This window comes from Arvicola amphibius, chromosome 3 (assembly GCF_903992535.2).
Source record: "Arvicola amphibius chromosome 3, mArvAmp1.2, whole genome shotgun sequence".
In the NCBI taxonomy this organism is placed as follows: Eukaryota; Metazoa; Chordata; class Mammalia; order Rodentia; family Cricetidae; genus Arvicola; species Arvicola amphibius.
Genome location: NC_052049.1, coordinates 175,391,564 through 175,408,928, shown reverse-complemented (window position 1 = coordinate 175,408,928; position 17,365 = coordinate 175,391,564). Strand labels below are relative to the sequence as shown.

Here is a 17,365-nt window from a genome sequence, read left to right as displayed (position 1 = left end):
AGCTGACTGCTGATTGGCCAGAGGCTGGAGGGAGCGGCGGCGCGCGGGCGGTTGGCCCAACTTGGGTTTGCCGCGTACAAGGCTGTGCTTGGCGTCCACGGACGCTGCGGGCTGAAGGAAGTCATGGCTGGGACCCCCGCACCGAACAGCCACAGGAAGCAGAGCGGCGGCCCGGCGCCTCTCCCTGGCCTATCGCGGGCCTTCGAGAACCCTCCGAGCAAGCGGGCCCGGAGCGTCTCTGAGACCACGGTCCCGGACCCCGAAGACCCATTCGGCGCGCACGCGGAATTCACCGCCGACGACCTAGAGGAACTCGACATCCTCGCGTCACAGGCCCTGAGCCAGTGTCCGGTCGCGCCTCGGAACCTGGCCAGTGAGTGCTTATGGGGGCGCCTTTCCCCCGGGGGTGGTGCATAACTCGTCAACGCGGTGACTTTGGTACTGGAGTCTTGCACCGCTTCCCTTTCTCTTTTTAAGACGAAGGAGCACCCCGATCTAAGGGCGGTTCTGTTTCAAAAGGTCCTTTGATTTGGTGGTTAAAACAGTTGTCAAAAGGCCTCATCCACCCAGACTTGAAATACAGACAGCTAGACTGTTATTTTCCTTGAAACATGACTACGACTACCTCAGGACTGTCACAACCCATGTGAGAGGATTTAGATTTTATGCAGCCCACTGTAACCCTTGGACAGCATGAGCATGGGAAGCCTCTGGCAGAAGCAAGAGATGATTCTTATTCAACCAGTAATCTATGCTAATTACCCAAACAAAGGTTAGGAGTGGCAACGGCCATAGGCAATGAACAAGAAATACCAAAACAACTTAAAATCTGTGGACTGTCAGGAGGATTCAATGGGCTGTTTGCATCTGTACTTAACACTTAAGGCATCTGAAACATAGGATTATTTCTGGAAACGCGAACCCCCATCTCTCCAGCAATACTGCCAGGAAAACCAGGCACTAGAAAACGCTCATTGCTGACCAGATGTTTGATAGGGCAGTGGTTAGCACTACTCTCCATCCGGTGGCACAGGCAACCCCTCCTCTTTCCTTTACCTTAATCCATCCCTGGAGCCCCACCTCCCCTGTGGAATAGATCCATTTTGTTCACCATTGTGTCTTTAAAGACTAGCAGATCCTATGCCTAGCCTACTGCAGTAAATAATACTAATGATGTAGCAGTTACAACCAGTGAAGTCTTAGCTCTTAGCTGAGACTCTTGAAATTGGGTGAGGGTGTAAAGGGAGAGAGTATCCAGATGTGCTATTTCATAAGGCTTCTTCATGAATTTATATCATGTTCAGAGACTGAAAAGTACTGATAAATATTGTCTACTGGGTCTTTCTCAATTTGTCTCTTAAGACAAGCATTTTATGACAAAGGTGGGTACATACTGAGTCCTGAAGTATATATATGAAGTATATATGGGATTTTCTTTCCAAGACAGGTTCTCACTCTATAACTAAGCTATCCTTGAACTTGAGATCCCCCTGCCTCCGCCTCCCAAGAGCTGGGATTATAGTTCTGTGCCACCATGCTCAGTTAATGGGAATTGTTTTTTATACAGGTGCTGATAAGATTCGCCAATTAGATGGGTTATCAAATAGTCCTATGAGGAAAAATAGAGAAAACATTCCAGTTAAAGATAATTTTGAATTAGAAGTACTTCAGATACAATACAAAGAACTTAAAGAAAAGGTATGTAACTTGTGAGGTTTCTTTCCTTGCTTATTTAGTCTAATGCTGAGAATTGAACCCAGGACTTTATCTTTACACATGCTATAAACAGAACCACTCTACTGCTAAACTATACTTCCATCCCTAACTTGTTGTAACTTGTAGCTAATTCATTCATTTAGGTATTAAAAAGAATTGTGTAAAATATATAAAAGTTGGGGGCTAGAGAGATGGCTCAGTGGCTAAGAGCACTGGCTGCTCTTCCGGAGGTCCTGAGTTCAATTCCCAGCAACCACATGGTGACTCACAACCATCTGTAATGAGATCTGGCGCCCTCTTCTGGCCTGCAGGTATACATGCAGGCAGAATACTGTACACATAATAAACAGTTTTTTTTAAAAAAAATATAAATAATATATATGTAAACTTTAAAACAAGCATCTAGATTCTTCGTCCTGAAATGAAAAGATTGGGGGGAGAACGCCACCACATGCATGCAGAGGGTGTTGGATCCTCTGGAACTGGAGTTACAACTGGTTATGAGCCACCTGATGTGGTTACTGAGAAAGGAACCTATGTCCTCTGCAAGAGCAGTAAGTGCTTTTAGTTGCTAAGTCAGCCATCTCTAGCCCCCATAACCTGTACCTTTATATGCAGAACGCCTTATCATAGAGGTTGCTATTTCATTAGTTTTATAAGCAATTAGATATCTTTCATAAGGCCATCTGTAGATACCTCTAAGAAAATCAAGACTATAACGTAGAATTTTAGTTCTGTGAAGTATGTGACCCATAGTGTTAAATCAAAGTTGAAAGAATCTATATATAAGTGGCAAGTGTATTCTAAAACAGTTCTTGCTGAATATCAACTAGTTGGGCATAATTTACAGCTGAAATCAATGGAAGAAGAAGTCCTAATTAAGAATGGAGAAATTAAAATTTTGCGTGACTCGCTACATCAGACAGAATCCATTCTAGAAGAACAGAGAAGATCACATTTCCTTCTTGAGCAAGAGAAGACTCAAGCACTCAATGAAAAAGAAAAGGAGTTCTCTAAAAAGGTGACTCAGAACATTTGCTTTGCTATGGACAGTAGTTTTGCCTGTTCGCTAAATCCCATTAGAAGCAATAACCAGGCTGGCTGTGGTGTTGCATGCCTTTAATCGAAGGAAGCAGAAGATCTCTATGAGCTCTAGGTCAGTTTAGTCTATATAGTGAATTCCAGGCCAGTTAAGGTTACATAGTGAGACAATGTCTCTAAAAAAATAAAACAAAATAGAAGCAATAGCCAGTGTTGCCTGGAAATATTCAACCATTGTATGTCTTAAATACTTTCTGCTCTTAATAAACGGTGTGCACCTTTCTTCCAGGATGTGCATTTGGTTCGGAAAAGGACTAAGATGAAACCCTGCTTTGCTGTGGTTGTTAGTTGTGGAAGGAATAAATCACTAGCTTAGAGTGTCTAGGAATATGCTTGAATTAGGGTTCTTTGTTAGATAAGAAATTCAGTTACTTGATTTACCCAAAAGGAAATATATTAGCACCATGTCCAAAGTCTAGGAAGACAGGGATGTTCTATGGCTTCAAATGACTTAAACCTTACCAGGATATGTTTTGGGTCTCTGTTAAAGAGACCTTCTGCTCTCTTAGTAGTGTGTTTGACTCCCAGGCTCATGTACATACATTTCAAAACTCCAGAGTACAATTAAGACTTGGGCTTTCTCAGTTGGGCATGGTAAATACATGTTTGTAATGCTAGCACTTGGGAGGCTGGAACAACAATGTTACCGTAAGTCCAAGGACAGCCTGGACTACATAGTGAGATCCTGTTTCAGAAAGCAAAAAAAGAAAAAAAAAGGAAAAAAAGGAAAAAAAGAAAAAAGGCTGAGGTTCCCTATCTCTAACTTAAGATTTTTAAAAAGCAAATGGTTGGCATTAAGCCAGGTACCTGTTTCCAGATTAGCTGTAAAAGCAAAGGGTAACTATCATTTAAATCCCAGCCAGAGGTAGGAAAGGGAGGTTGTGTTCTACAAAGAAAATGATTGGTGTCTATTATCTACCACCACTTTCCTTCAGGACATCTTTGTTCCCCCTTTTTACTGTGTAAGGGAACAGTGAGGTGGACAATAACAAGCAGTGTCTGCCTCCATTACTTCCTTTAGCAAATTATATATGCACATATAGTCGTACCTTCACAGAACAAAGATTGTTGGGAAGGACAAACATGACTTTCTTGACGTGGTAATGTAGCCCAGGCTGGCCTTAAAGTCACTTTGTGGCCAAGGATGCCATTAAACTTCTGCCTCCTGAGTGCTGGGATTACAGGTGTAGTTGTTGCCATGCCCTGTTTGTTTAGTGAGAGAATTAACCTAGGGTGCATGCTAGGCAGACACCCTTCCATTTGCGCTTCCAGGTCCTTTTTCCTCCCCCACTCAGTCCTTCCCTCTGCTTTCCTATCACATGCATACCAATACCCGATTTCCCAGCTTACTTAAGATTTTTCTCCCTCTTAGCACCCTCCTCCTAGTTTTGTGACACACACAGGTTTGGGCAAAACTTCCAGGCACCCTGCTCAGACTTTCAAGAAGCTCTAGGATTCTGTGCTGCTAAGTTAATTAGCAGGTGAGCAGCCAAGGCTGTGAAAGTAGAAGAGAATTCAGAGTTTGACAGCAGTTTGGGGAGCAGAGCATGTCTCGTGGCGTGGGAGTCAGCCAACTAAGCATGGTTTGTTTGTTTGTTTTGAGATAGGGCATCTCCCCAAGCTCCTTGCTGAGTGCTATACAGTTATCATTTTACTTAATCCCTAGTCCCAGCCAAGGACCTATGTTAGAGATTCAGACAGTCTAAAACAAGTAATGGGGCTTGTTTTTAACCCTCGTAAACTGTTTCCACAATAGAGTCTGACATGTCTTTCTAGAGTATTTTTCAATGGAAAAACAGCTTACATTTGAGGACATTTATATTGCAATAGACATAGATAATGTGTTTTGTTTTGTCTTTGAGACAGACTCTCACTATGTAACCCTGACTGTCCCTGGAACTCAATATGTAGATCAGACTGGTCTCAAACTCAGAGATTCACCAACCATACCTACCTCTGCTTTCTGAGTGTTGGGATTAAAGGCATGTACCACCATGCCCATATTTTGGGGTGTGTGTATTATAGTGCTACCACTATAAATACCTTTATAAAGATACTACAAAATATCTTTTTTTGGCTTTTTCAGCTTCAATCATTGCAGTCTGAACTCCAGTTTAAAGACGCAGAAATGAATGAATTAAGGACAAAGCTCCAGAGCAATGAACGGACAAACAAACTCGCTGCCCCCTCCATTTCCCACCTCAGGTAAGGAGGGTGCTGCACGTATAGTTTAGACTGGCAGTGATTTGCAAAAAGCCTGACAACTATCTGGATTGTTTTGACTGAACGGCATTTCCTGATGGATGCAAAGGGGGCTGGGTGAGGCTGAATGGTCTGAGCCATTCAGTGTAAATATTTTCCCTCCAGGAGCGCTTACCCTGAATGGGGCACTAGTAGCACAATTCTGTGAGACTACAAAGAGCTGGAAAGATAATATCTATTTTTCTAAAGGGAAAAAAGGTTTATTTTGGGCAGTAGTTCAGGGAGTACAGTCTATCATGTTGGGGAAGGCATGGCAACAGGAACTCAGGGCTGAGCAGAGGGAGATGCATGCTGGTGCCAGCTGGTTTCCTCACTTTCCTTTTTATTCAGTCCTGGACACAGTCTGTGGTGTGGTGCTACCCACATTCAGGGCAGGCCTTTCTTCAAATTTTGAAAACAAACCTACCTTTATTTTCATGTAATTTATTTAATTAACACTCCCTCCCTCACCCCCAAAAAGAAGCAAGTATATTTCAGTCCTGGCTACTGAAAGTATTTTTGCTCATTTGCTATCTGGCACCTGTGTCTTATAGCCCCTCCTTTGCTGCCAGAAGTGCTCAGCTTGTTAATGACCTGTGTCCTGCCCTCTGCCACCACAACAGTCTGTCATGTGTCAGAATCAGCCTTGACATTTGAGCTCTTTCTGGTACAGGCACTCTCCTGCCTTTGCTCACACTGGGCAGGGTGAAATGGAACTCCCCTTGCCTTGCATGCTTCAGTGAGGTGGGAGAGATGAGGTCTGTCCTCACCCTTTGCCCATCAGAATTAGGAAGACGTCAGAGTAGTGGATACTCTCTGATATCTGGCTCAGACTGCTGTCTAGCATGAAGCTGTCAGGGCTGAGGAGCTTACTCAGTTTTTAGTATACTTTCTAATAGACTCTCTTTTTTTTAAAGATCTTTTTAAAATTATGTACATCTGTATATGTTTGTGAACAGGTATGCATTTATGAACGCAAGTTCCTACAGAGGCCAGAAGAGGGCACTGGATTCCATAGAGCTGGAGTTGCAGGCAGTTAGGAGCTGCCAGACATGGGTACTGGGAACAGAACTTACGTCGCTGAAAGAGCAATATTCACTCTTAATGCTGAGCGATCTCCAGCCCCATGATAAACTCTTCTGAAAGTTTTTGGATCCAGGCACTGATTACTAAAAATTGAGCTGTTCATTTAAAAACTTTTTGGGGGGGGGGTGTGGAATTGGAAATAGTAAAGACTAACAGCCAGTATTTTTGGGTGAATGAAAATAAATACTACCTTCAACACAGACTAACATTCATAATAGATAAAACCTCTAGTCAAAATGTCTAGACATGAAAAGTTTAATTTATATTAGAACTATTCTAACCAGGAATTTTAAGTGGTTTTAACAGAGTCATAACTTTGCTCTCATAGTTAACTCTTTGCAGTCCTAGGAAAAGCTCTTCTGTGGTTATAAAGTCAGAAGCATGTTCTCCACACATTGGAAAATCAACTTTCCCTACAAAGGAATCTTTTAGTGCTAACATGCCATTCTCCCATCCCTGCCAGACTGAGGCAGGATACAAATTTCTGGTGGAACAAGAGGGTAAGTCAAACTAATATAGTTGATTGCTATGTAATTGACTGCCCTACTAGTGACCTAAACAACAATATTTACTTTCTCAGAATTTCTCTGCATTGGCAGTTTGACACATGGAGACCATATTGGGGTTGGAGAGTCTTTTTTGTTTTGTTTTTCCAGACAGAGTTTTTCTGTGTAGTCCTGGCAGTTATGGAACTTGCTCTGCAAACCAAGCTAGCTTGGAACTCAGAGTTCCATCTGTCTCTGCCTCCCAAGTCTGGAGAGTCTTCTCTTTTTTTGTTTTGTTTTGTTGTTTTTTGTTTGTTTGTTTGTTTGTTTGTCAAGACAGGATTTCTCTGTAGCATTGGAGCCTGTCCTGGCACTTGCTCTGTAGACCAGGCTGGCCTCGAACTCACAGAGATCCACCTGCCTCTGCCTCCTGAGTGCTAGGATTAAAGGCCTGCGCCACCACCGCCCAGCTTGGAGTCTTCTAAGGTGGCCCTGAGACTCTGCTCTGCTACTTTATTTTATAATTAGATGCATTGCCACTCTTCCCACATCAGTCTTTTCAAATCGCTGTTGCTGCTTTCCTGAGAAACTGCAGCCACATTTTTGGTGTCTCCAACTAACGGCATCACACTGTAGGCAAGAGCAGAGCACAGAAGCCTAGATATAAGTCCCAAACACACTACTTACTAGCTTATGCAATCTGGGCAAGTCTGTTACCTCTGTGCTTCAGTTCTTTGTATGTAAAACAGCTAGTTATGACCTCTAGTCATAGGGCAGCTCTGTGAAACTAATGGGCTCATATGTGTAAAGTAAGTGATTGCTGTTTTCACCATATTGTTTCATTTACAATGAGGCAAATAGATACATTTTCCTTTTAGGGATCTGGAGGTACTTTGGCTCTAGTTTTGACAGAGTTTGAAGAGGAGATTATCCAGTCTTTTAAATATTATGTGTATGAATTTCTAGAACACCTGTTCTTTTATGGTCAGCTTTTGATTCACGTTTTTTCTAGTTTCAGATCATAAACCCCACAGTCTGAGAGGTAGCCCCACAAAGCAAGATGTACAGCAGAAAACTCTCTCTGACAGCTGGATGCAGAGATCAAACAGTCAAGGTACCAAAATACCTGCTTTTCTGTAGAAGCCCGCCTGGCTTTCATTTTCTCCTGTGATACACAGAATTGCCTAGGGGAACTGTCTGGAAAGCCCATCCCAGGCAATCCTTTATAGTGTTCAGGCACATAGGAGTCTGCGACTTAGAAAGAAAAACAAAGCTGGGCAGTGGCACTTGCCTTTACTCCCAGCAAAGACAGTTGATCTCTGAGTTCAAGGCCAGCCTGGTCTACAGAGGAAGTTCCAGGATAGCCAGGGCAACACAGAGAAACTCTGTCTCAAAACCAAATGGGCAGAAAGAAAGAAAGGAAGGAAGGAAGGAAGGAAGGAAGGAAGGAAGGAAGGAAGGAAGGAAGGAAGGAAGGAAGGAAGGAAGGAAGGGTGGGAAGGAAGAACTTTCCCTTGTCAGAACATTCTGGAGTTACCTTGTCTTTTGCAGGTTCTATTTTGATAAACCTGCTCCTGAAGCAACCTTTGGTCCCAGGGTCATCTCTAGATCTTTGTCACCTCCTGAGCAGTTGTTCCGAGGTTCCTGCTGGCACCCTCTTGCAGCCACCGGGGATCAGTAGGTAAGCATGAAACTCCTGAAAAGCTTGTTAGGGAAAGTGTTTCCACAAAGTGTGTGCCTTTCTGGTTCTGGCCAAAATGGCTTGTTTGGGGAAACTAGAGAACTTAGCAGACAGGTGATTTTGGGTCCTTAACCTAATCTGTTTTCTTTTGTTTCTAGTACCTTGGCTGGGATTTCAGGCCTCAGGACCATCAGTTCTCGTGATGGGTCATTCTCCCCCTCTGCCCTGAGAGAAGCACAGAACTTGGCATTCACTGGATTAAATCTGGTTGCCAGGAGTGAGAGCTCACATGATGAAGACCTAGCAAGAGGAAGCAGGAGAGTCTTCCCGCTCTGTCAGCTTCCTGGAGCTGTGCACCTCCTCCCACTTGTACAGTTTTTCATCGGCTTACACTGCCAGGCTCTGCAAGATTTAACTCTAGCTAAGAAGAGTGGGGTGCCTGGGAACTGTCCGACACATACCTCCTGTGTGAGTTCTGGGGTAGAGGCCAGCCCAGAGGACTCCATCTGTCACCTGGAAAGCTTCTCTGTGGCCTCACTTAGCCTCCTTCAGCACCTGGTATGCCACAGCGGGGCAGTTGTCTGCCTATTACTGTCAGACTTGGGGACAGATGACACTGCCAGGGAAGGAAACCCAGTTCAGACTTGTACAGATACGACCTCAGCCTCCAGGGAGAATGCTCATGACCAAAAACAGCATCCACTATTGACGATGCTTCTTCAACTGGTGGCTTTCTCTTCTACAGCATCAGGTCATTTTCAAGCCAGTGTCCTGAGCCAGTGCCTCAAAGTTTTGGTGAAATTAGCTGAAAATGCTTCCTCTGATTTCTTGCCCAGGTATAAAGACTCGCAGGAGGCATGATTCCCGAGGGGTCTGCCCTGACCTCTTGATGTCTGACCTGTGGCTCTGGCACTTTGTTCACATCTTGACTTCATTTTGCTACTCAGCTGTGGCTTTAGTTCAGGGAGTTCTGAAGTGATGGGAAGGGGGCTGAATAAGCAAAGCCCATGGAATAAGGTACCGTGAATGTCCTGCCCCCGGACAAAGGTTGACTTAGAGCCCTTTGAAACTGAAATGTGGATTAGGTGAAAAATGTGGCACAACATGTTGAAACTTGGTAGAGTTCTGTAAGGAAGCAGAGACTCCAGGAGTGTCTGCAGCCATGAGCTGACCTTTCTGGGAATCTGTCAACCTTGTGTCCACGTCTACTGTGAGTCACAGGTTACTTGCTTATTAAGAGGAGTTTGTTAAGAAGTGATAGTACAATGAATCTAGCTCACAAAAAAATGTTATAAATCACTAATTTGGGGTGCTAGAGAGACGGCTTAGCAATTAAGAGTGCTTACTTTTCCTGCAGTGGGTTCAATTCCCAGTACCCACATGATAGCTCATAACCATCTGTTATTCCAGTTCCAGGGGATCCAGCAGACATGCATGTGGTGCACATACATGCACGTAGGCAAAACATGCATACACATAAAGTAGAATAAGTAAATGAATTTTTAAAAAAATTATAAATTCCTAACTTGGGAGTCGAGAGCATCAAGGACAAGATAGGGAGAATTATAATCAACACTGGCCAGCCTGCCCTTCCATCCAGCCATCCATTTGTTTCTCTCAAACCATGCTTGTAAAAGGCCAAGTGGTTTTTTTTGTTTGTTTGTTTGTTTTATTTTTATTTTATGTGCGTCAGTATTTTGAACTGGAATTATAAACAGTTGTGAGCTGCCATGTGGGTGCTGGGAATTGAACCTGGGTCCTCTGGAAGAACAGCCAGTGCTCTTAACCTCTGAGCCATTTCTCCAGCCCTGAGGTCAAGTAATTTTTTTTGTGTGTGTGGGATTTTTTGTTTTGTTTGTTTTGGTTTTTCCAGACAGAGTTTCTCTGTTTGTATAACAGTCTTAGCTATCTTGGGACTTCCTTTGTAGACTAGGCTGGCTTCAGACTCACTGAGATCTGCCTGCCTCTGCCTCTCAAGTGCTGGAATTAAAGGCTTGCACCACCACTGCTTGGCAAGAGGCCAATTCTTTTTTTTTAAAAAAAGATTTATTTATTTATTGTGTATACAACATTCTGCCTCCATGTATGCCCACACGCCAGAAGAGGGTGCCAGATCTGATTACAGATGGTTGTGAGCCACCGTTTGGTTGTTGGGAATTGAACTCATGACCTCTGGAAGAGCAGCCAGTGCTCTTAACCACTGAGCCATCTCTCCAGCCCAAGAGGGCAATTCTTATATTAAAGTAATACCACTGTCTAGGTCTAGTCTCTGCCAGACATCATGGTCTATGCTTTTAATCCAGCACTTGGTAGACAGAGACAGGTGGATCTCTGAGTTTGAGACCAGCCAGAGCTATACAGTGAGGCCCTGTCTCAAAAAACAAAGTCTTACCTCTGAGCTTATCATTCCTTTTACGTGTGTGTGTGTGTGTGTGTGTGTGTGTGTGTGTGTGTGTGTGTGTGAGTATGTGTGTTTTAAGACAGTTTCTTGTGTAACCAGACTGGCCTCAAACTCAGAGCTTCGTCTATCTCTTGTCTCCTAAATGCTGGGATTAAAAGTTAAAGGTGTGTGCCACCATTGCCCACCCAACAGTACTATTTTCTTTTTTAAAATTTTTTAATTAACTTATTTATATTTGTTTGTTTAGGTTTTTCGGGACAGTTTCTCTGTAACAGGCCTAGCTGTCCTGGAACTAGCTCTTGTTCAGGCTGGCCTTGAACTCACAGAGTTCACCTACCTCTGCCTCCTGTATGCTGGCGTGTGCCACCACTGCCTGGCTATTCCTATTTCTTAAAAGTGCTTCTGGGTCATGTTTTATCTGTCCCAAAGTGATGTATGAAATTGAACAGAGCACTTCAGTATAGTATAAACAATACATGGGGCAGAGTTGCCATCCACAGGCCCAACTTATACTGGATAGTTGCCTGTTTCCTCTGTGCTTAAAGATGAATCCCAGAAACCATGTTTCCCATTTGTTAGTAGACCCCTCACTCTGCTCCTGTTCTGTTGACCCACAGGTATTCATAACTCATCTAATGGATGCTTCTACTGGCAGATACAAGTGTTTCATTCACTGGCTCAGGTGACAGTCCTGGAGACTCTGGATTCTATACTTCACACAGAGCCTGGCTCAGTCTAAATGCTCAGTCAGTGTTTGTTAAATAAGCCCCATGTTGAAGTAGAAATGCTTGTCTAAAAATGCCATAGGGTACATTGATGGGACAGTCCCAAGCCAGTTATTATTATAAGCCACTGCTCCATCACTTTCAGACAGAGCCCCCCACAAAATACTTCTGGTAGATTTCATTGTATTCATGTGCTCGAGATGAACTGCACAGCTTCTTCTTTGCCCTCTAGTGAAAGCTACGGTGGATGCTATCAGGGCTGTAGAGCAGGTGTAAGTAGCTGGGAAGCCTGCAATCTGCTCAGTGCCACTGCCTCCCAGCTTGAAAACCCCTCACCCAGATAGCAGGATTCATCTAGTTTTCTAGACTGGTGCTGTGTGTAACTTGTCTGTTTCCTTTTTGAGATGGTCTCACTATATACAACCCCTCCCCCCATTCCACCCCACCCCCCACCGCCACCAACTTGGCCTGAAACTCACTCAGTAGACCAGTCTGGCCTAGAACTCGGAGATCCACCTGCCTCTGCTTTCCGAGTCCTGGGATTACAGGTGTGTGCCCCATATCTAGCATAACACTGTAAAAGAAGGGTCTTACAGATACGGGAGGGGGGAAAAAAAAACACTGGAAACCAAAGATAAAATCCAGGTATATTCAACGGCCATAGTGGACTAGATAGGAATAGTTAGGCCAGAACACAACTAAGTTAAACTCTGTTTTCCCAGAGATCAGCAGTACCTGTCAACTAAAGAAGCCCAATTTCTTGTCTGTAGAATGTGCTGTAAAAACAGAAGCTGGAGAGATGGCTCAGTGGTTAAGAGCACTACTTATGCAGGGTGGTGGTGGCGCACATCTTTAATCCCAGCATTCAGGAGGCAGAGGCAGATGGCTGGATGGAAAGGCAGGCTGGCCAGCTAGGGCTACAAAGAGAAACCCTGTCTCGAAAAACAAAAAAAGAGCACTTGCTTTTCCAGAGGTCCCCAGATTCAGTCGGGTTCAATTCCCAGCACCCACATGGCAGCAGCTCACAATTCTCTGTAACTCCAGTTTCAGGAGATCCAACACCCTCATACAGACATGCATTCAGGCAAATACCAATGCACACAGAAAAAAAATGTGTTATAAAATGAGCTTACCCCAAATAGCGAGCCTTTGCTTTCTAGAGACACGGATAGGCAGTCTCCACTCCATGCTCTGTGCTGAGATGCCCTGTACGTGGCCTCTCTCCCACCCTACCACTTCTCCCTTGTGTTAAGTAGGTAGTGTGGGTAGAGCAAATCTAGTCCTTGGGACCTGGTTCCTTGGCTATAGGCATCTCTCTTTGTCTCTGAGACCTAAGGGGAAATAACATTCATATCCATTCTCTCTCCTCCTCCTCCTCTTCTCCCTGTTTCTCTCTCTGTCTCTTTTTCTTTTTGGTTTTTTGAGACAGGGTTTCTCTAGCTTTGGAGCCTGTCCTGGAACTAGCTCTTGTAGACCAGGCTAGCCTCGAACTCACAGAGATCCACCTGCCTCTGCCTCCCGAGTGCTGGGATTAAAGGCGTGCGCCACCACCGCCTGGCCTCTCTCTTTCTCACACACATGCACACTGTGTGCCCCGTAGTAGGTACCTTTTCACACTGGTAACCGACCAGTGTTTTCTGACAAGTGCAGAAAAATTGCTTTCTTTGTTCTATGAATGACCTCATAAGACAGCTGTAGCCACATCCTTGTTACTTTTAAAGCCCTGGCCAGTCCTGTGGTATGAGACAAAAGACATTTCTCATGCTGAAGATATGGACCTGCATCCCTGTTTGAGAGCAAATGCAGGAAGGGGCCTGGGGTGTGATCATGCAGCCTAGATCCAAGGAGTCCCGTCTCTTTACTTGATAAAAAGCCACATAAGGCCTATCTTCTTTAGGGTGAATGAGGGTTGTGATACAGTGGTAAGACTCGACTGCATGTAGGCCAGGTCACCTCCAACTCATTGTGTTGTGAATCCTGCCTCTGCCTCCCAAGTGCTGAGATTATAGGCATGTACCTGCCCCCAACTGAAGGCCTGTCATTTTTAAAGGTTAATACCTGTCTACCTGTGACAGTCTTGAAGCAAATAGGCTATGGTCAGGCCAGCATTTGAAACCATGCCTCACTGCATTAAGTGTCCTTTGGAGAATGTCATCTGTGCCCATCCTTCAGGTTCTCCTGTGTGTTGCTGATGTTGCCACAGTGCCTCAGCTCAGAGCTGCCACTGCCATGTGTGCTGTTAGCTGTTGAGCTGCTCTCTGTTCTGGTGGACCATGACAGCCTTGCACAGCAGCTGTGCTCCAACTCAGGTAAGTCAGGGCAGGCTGGCTCTCAACTATCCTGAAGCGGGAGGGAGGGAGGGATTGGAGCAGGGACAGGTTCAGAGGCTCGCAACGGCTTCTGCACTTGGACCCCAGGCTGTGATGAGAAGGGAGACCCTGAGTAAGGCTGGCCATCCTTTTCAGAAGGCTGCCTTCTCCTGCGGCTGTACATGTACATTACATCAAGGCCTGACAAAGTGGCCTCAGAGACACAGTGGCTTCAGCTGGAACAAGAGGTGAGACTGGGAAACTTTCAGAGACTGTGCACCTTCCAACCCTCCTAAGAGCCCAGGGTCTCCTTTCCTCCTGTGGGAAAATGGGAGCAACAGTTAATTTTGATTAGTTTATCTAACGACAACAAGTAAAATTTAGGGGTTCCTTACACAGATGCAATACAAATGTACCAGGATTACAATGGACTCAGCAGAGTTGCCTGACAATGCTGCCTGCGCTTTGGGGCCTGATCCTGGTCCCAGGAGTGGGTGAGCTGTTGATGAGATTCAGGTCTGAAAGCCTCAGACCCCACTTGTGCAGGCAAGCAGTTGGAGAAGTAGTGAGAGCTTAGAAATGCCTGCGAAAGCCCTGGTGGCAGTGTTTGTTCTGCAAGGGATGAACCATCTCTTTTTGTTCCAGGTGGTATGGCTCTTGGCCAAGCTGAGTGTGCAGAGCCCTTTCCCGCCAGGCATTGGTTCTGACTGCCAATGCAACGTAGAGGTGAGTGGCCAGGGGCTAACGACATGGTACCAACAACGTGGGTAGGGATGTCCTGCTTCCCTGAAATGGCTAATGAGTAAGTCATTAGACCTCAGTCTGTGCCCTCTCTTACTCTAGGCAGTCAGAGTGCTCACCGTGATGCTGCACAGACAATGGCTGACTGTGCGGCGGGCAGGGGGTCCAAGGACCCGCCAGCAGAAGCAGACAGTACGCTGTCTGCGAGATACTGTGTTGCTGCTGCATAGCCTATCTCAGAAGGACAAGCTCTTTACTGTGCATTGTGTAGAGGTCCTGCATCAGTATGACCAGGTGATGCCAGGGGTCAGTATGCTGATTCGAGCCCTTCCTGATGTGACTGACTGTGAAGGTAAGCCAGCAAGAGGGCCCTGTCTTAGCCTTCATGTGTCAGACTCCTTTGCTGGAGTTCAGTGGGTCTTCCCCATCACCAGAGCCATTCCTGCCACATTACCTTCCTGCCTGGTTCTTTGAGTATGCTAGGCTGTCCTTTGATAATGTCTATTGAATTGCCCTAGCTGAGCCATGGTTTTTCTAGAAATATCTGTCCGAATTGCTTTTGTATCACTTTTGCCCACAGTAGCTGAGGGAGCAAAGCCTGGGTATGGAAGGGACTGGTTAGTTCCCGTGTTGTTAGGGGGGATGGGTAGAACTCCCAAACCTCAGCACCATCAGGCTTAACCTCAGAACCCTCTTCCTTCTGGCGCAGAGGCAGCCCTGGACGACCTCTGTGCTGCGGAGACAGATTTGGAAGACTCTGAAATGGACTGTAGCTGAGGGCCTGAGAGTCTGGCCACAAGGTGGCACCAGCTCCCACCACTGTCTTTGCCTATCCACTGATTAAAACTGCAGTTCCTGCGAGGACAACAGCTTTGTTCCGGAGTCCAATTTGTGTGGCTGAGGGAGGGATAGGGCAGAGTAGGAAGTAATTTGATTAGGTGCCTCCCTTGCCCTCCCCTACTGGAGTTGAGATGATCTCCTTGGTGACTAATCCGCCTTGAGGAAAAACCCTGCCTCTCTTCGGGAATTATCCTGAGTCATAGCTTTGGGCTGGGGCCATGGGAAGAAAACTTTGTTGTGTAGCAGGGAAGGCAGACTTTTCCTAGGAAGGCCTGGGAAAGTGGGCCAAAGACGGGAAAGGCAACGAGAGTCATGGCAGAGACTAGCAAGCATGCTTGAATCCTGGGGACAAACCTAGGTTAAGTGGGTTGTCAGTGCGGGAGCACTAGTCTGTTTCATCAGTCAGCAGTATCACAGCGGAGGATCTAAGGCCTTTGGGGGCGCTAGGAGAGGAGGGAGGGCTTTAGCAAATGAGCGCCAGGCCTAGCTGGCTGGCTAGCTGGGCGGGCCTTGTTCAGGAGGCAGGCCTAGAGGCGGACCCAGGCAGTTTTACTTCCTGAGCCCCTGCTGCCAGCAGCAGAACCAACACGGTGCCTTGCTGCCTGCTTCTCGGTAAGTGTGGACCTTAAGGGTATGGGATAAGACAGAAAAGGATAAGTTTCCCTTACTCCAAAGGTGGTCAGCAGTAGGGGAAGGGCTCCTCCCTCAAAAGGATAGCAGTTTGCCCATTCCACTAGGAAAACAGGCCTGTTTTCTAGCTTCCTGCTCTGAAAATGGGCCCTGGATAGTGCCTGACAGAAGGGAAGGTCTGAGCTGTACTATTGCCCCACCCTATCCCCATCCCCTCCCCTGCCCACTTGAGATTCTGCTGGCACTCATCTACCCCATGCTCCTTCCCAGGATCAGCATGGGCTCACATGCTTTGCCCCATGGTCCCATGCAGACTCTCATCTTCTTGGACCTAGAAGCCACTGGCCTGCCTTTCTCTCAGCCCAAGGTCACAGAGCTGTGCCTGCTGGCTGTCCACAGATATGCCCTGGAAAACACCTCCATTTCTGGGGGGCAGCCACCTCCAGTGCCCAAACCACCCCGTGTGGTGGACAAGCTCTCTCTATGCATTGCTCCAGGGAAAGCCTGTAGCCCTGCAGCCAGTGAGATCACAGGTCTGAACACAGCTGAACTGGAAGTAAATGGGCGTCAATGCTTCGACGACAACTTGGCCAACCTGCTCCACACCTTCCTGCAGCGCCAGCCACAGCCCTGCTGCCTTGTGGCACACAATGGTGACCGCTATGACTTTCCCCTGCTCCAGGCAGAGCTTGCTATGCTGAGCATTGGCAGTCCTCTAGATGGTACCTTCTGTGTGGATAGCATTGCTGCCCTAAAGGCCTTGGAACGATCTAGCAGCCCCTCCGAGCATGGTCCAAGGAAAAGCTACAGCCTGGGAAGCATCTACACCCGCCTGTATGGGCAAACACCGACAGACTCACACACTGCTGAAGGCGACGTTCTGGCCTTGCTCAGCATCTGTCAGTGGAAGCCACGGGCCCTGTTGCAGTGGGTGGATAAACATGCCCGGCCCTTTAGCACCATCAAGCCCATGTATGATATTGCAACCACTGCTGGACCAACCAACCCAAGACCATATGCTGCCACGGCCACTACATCCCTGGCCACAACCAATACAAGTCCCAGCCATGGCAGGAGCAGGCAACGCAAGAGTCTTCCTCCGGCAAAGGTCCCAGAAGCCCCATCACAGGAGCTTCTGGCCCCACTGGGCCTGTTGGCCTGCTTAACCTTGGCAGTAGCCATACTGTATGGACTCTTCTTGGCCTCCCCTGGGCAGTAAGTCAAGAAGGAAAGTGTGATTAATAAAGACCCCCACAGCACTGACTGGTACTTGTCAGATCCATTTCTTCACAGCCTGGGCCTCTACCTATCCTCAGAGCCCTGGGGACGAGGAACAGTCCCTGTCCTGCTAAGAACGGGACAATCAAACCTGCTAGGCTAATAAAAGTAGGGGAAAAACAAGTTCAAGA

General features: G+C 46.3%; 2 protein-coding genes across 5 annotated transcripts; both read left to right on the top strand.

Moving 5' to 3' along the window:
• Positions 1-44: 44 nt before the first annotated feature.
• Positions 45-15,355, top strand: LOC119809655 (ATR interacting protein). 4 transcript variants are annotated; one of them, XM_038322630.1, is made up of 13 exons: positions 45-373; positions 1,568-1,698; positions 2,567-2,737; positions 4,904-5,022; positions 6,487-6,644; positions 7,642-7,743; positions 8,181-8,310; positions 8,469-9,146; positions 13,609-13,745; positions 13,902-13,993; positions 14,391-14,471; positions 14,589-14,838; positions 15,196-15,355. In XM_038322630.1, the coding sequence occupies exons 1-13, from the start codon at positions 124-126 to the stop codon at positions 15,261-15,263; spliced, it is 2,367 nt and encodes a 788-aa protein (XP_038178558.1). In that variant the 5' UTR covers positions 45-123; the 3' UTR covers positions 15,264-15,355. The 4 variants fall into 4 exon arrangements, with proteins under 4 accessions (XP_038178558.1, XP_041910703.1, XP_038178557.1 ...); XM_042054769.1 differs by having other exon boundaries at positions 13,905-13,993; positions 14,589-15,355; XM_038322629.2 differs by having other exon boundaries at positions 14,589-15,355.
• Positions 15,356-15,498: 143 nt separating this feature from the next.
• On the top strand, positions 15,499-17,219 carry Trex1 (three prime repair exonuclease 1). Its single transcript, XM_038322631.2, has 2 exons — positions 15,499-15,938; positions 16,227-17,219. Exon 2 carries the CDS (start codon positions 16,234-16,236, stop codon positions 17,173-17,175), a length of 942 nt encoding a protein of 313 aa, XP_038178559.1. The 5' UTR covers positions 15,499-15,938; positions 16,227-16,233; the 3' UTR covers positions 17,176-17,219.
• The last annotated feature ends 146 nt before the right edge of the window (positions 17,220-17,365 follow it).

What these genes read in the sequence shown, in the direction of transcription:
- LOC119809655 (XM_038322629.2), top strand. Translation starts at nt 124, where the DNA reads ATGGCTGGGACCCCCGCACCGAACAGCCACAGGAAGCAGAGCGGCGGC. An exon ending in TCCTCTGATTTCTTGCCCAG is followed by an intron (nt 9,147 to 13,608) that starts GTATAAAGACTC and finishes CCCATCCTTCAG; the next exon opens with GTTCTCCTGTGTGTTGCTGA. An exon ending in GCAGCTGTGCTCCAACTCAG is followed by an intron (nt 13,746 to 13,901) that starts GTAAGTCAGGGC and finishes CATCCTTTTCAG; the next exon opens with AAGGCTGCCTTCTCCTGCGG.
- Trex1 (XM_038322631.2), top strand. Translation starts at nt 16,234, where the DNA reads ATGGGCTCACATGCTTTGCCCCATGGTCCCATGCAGACTCTCATCTTC.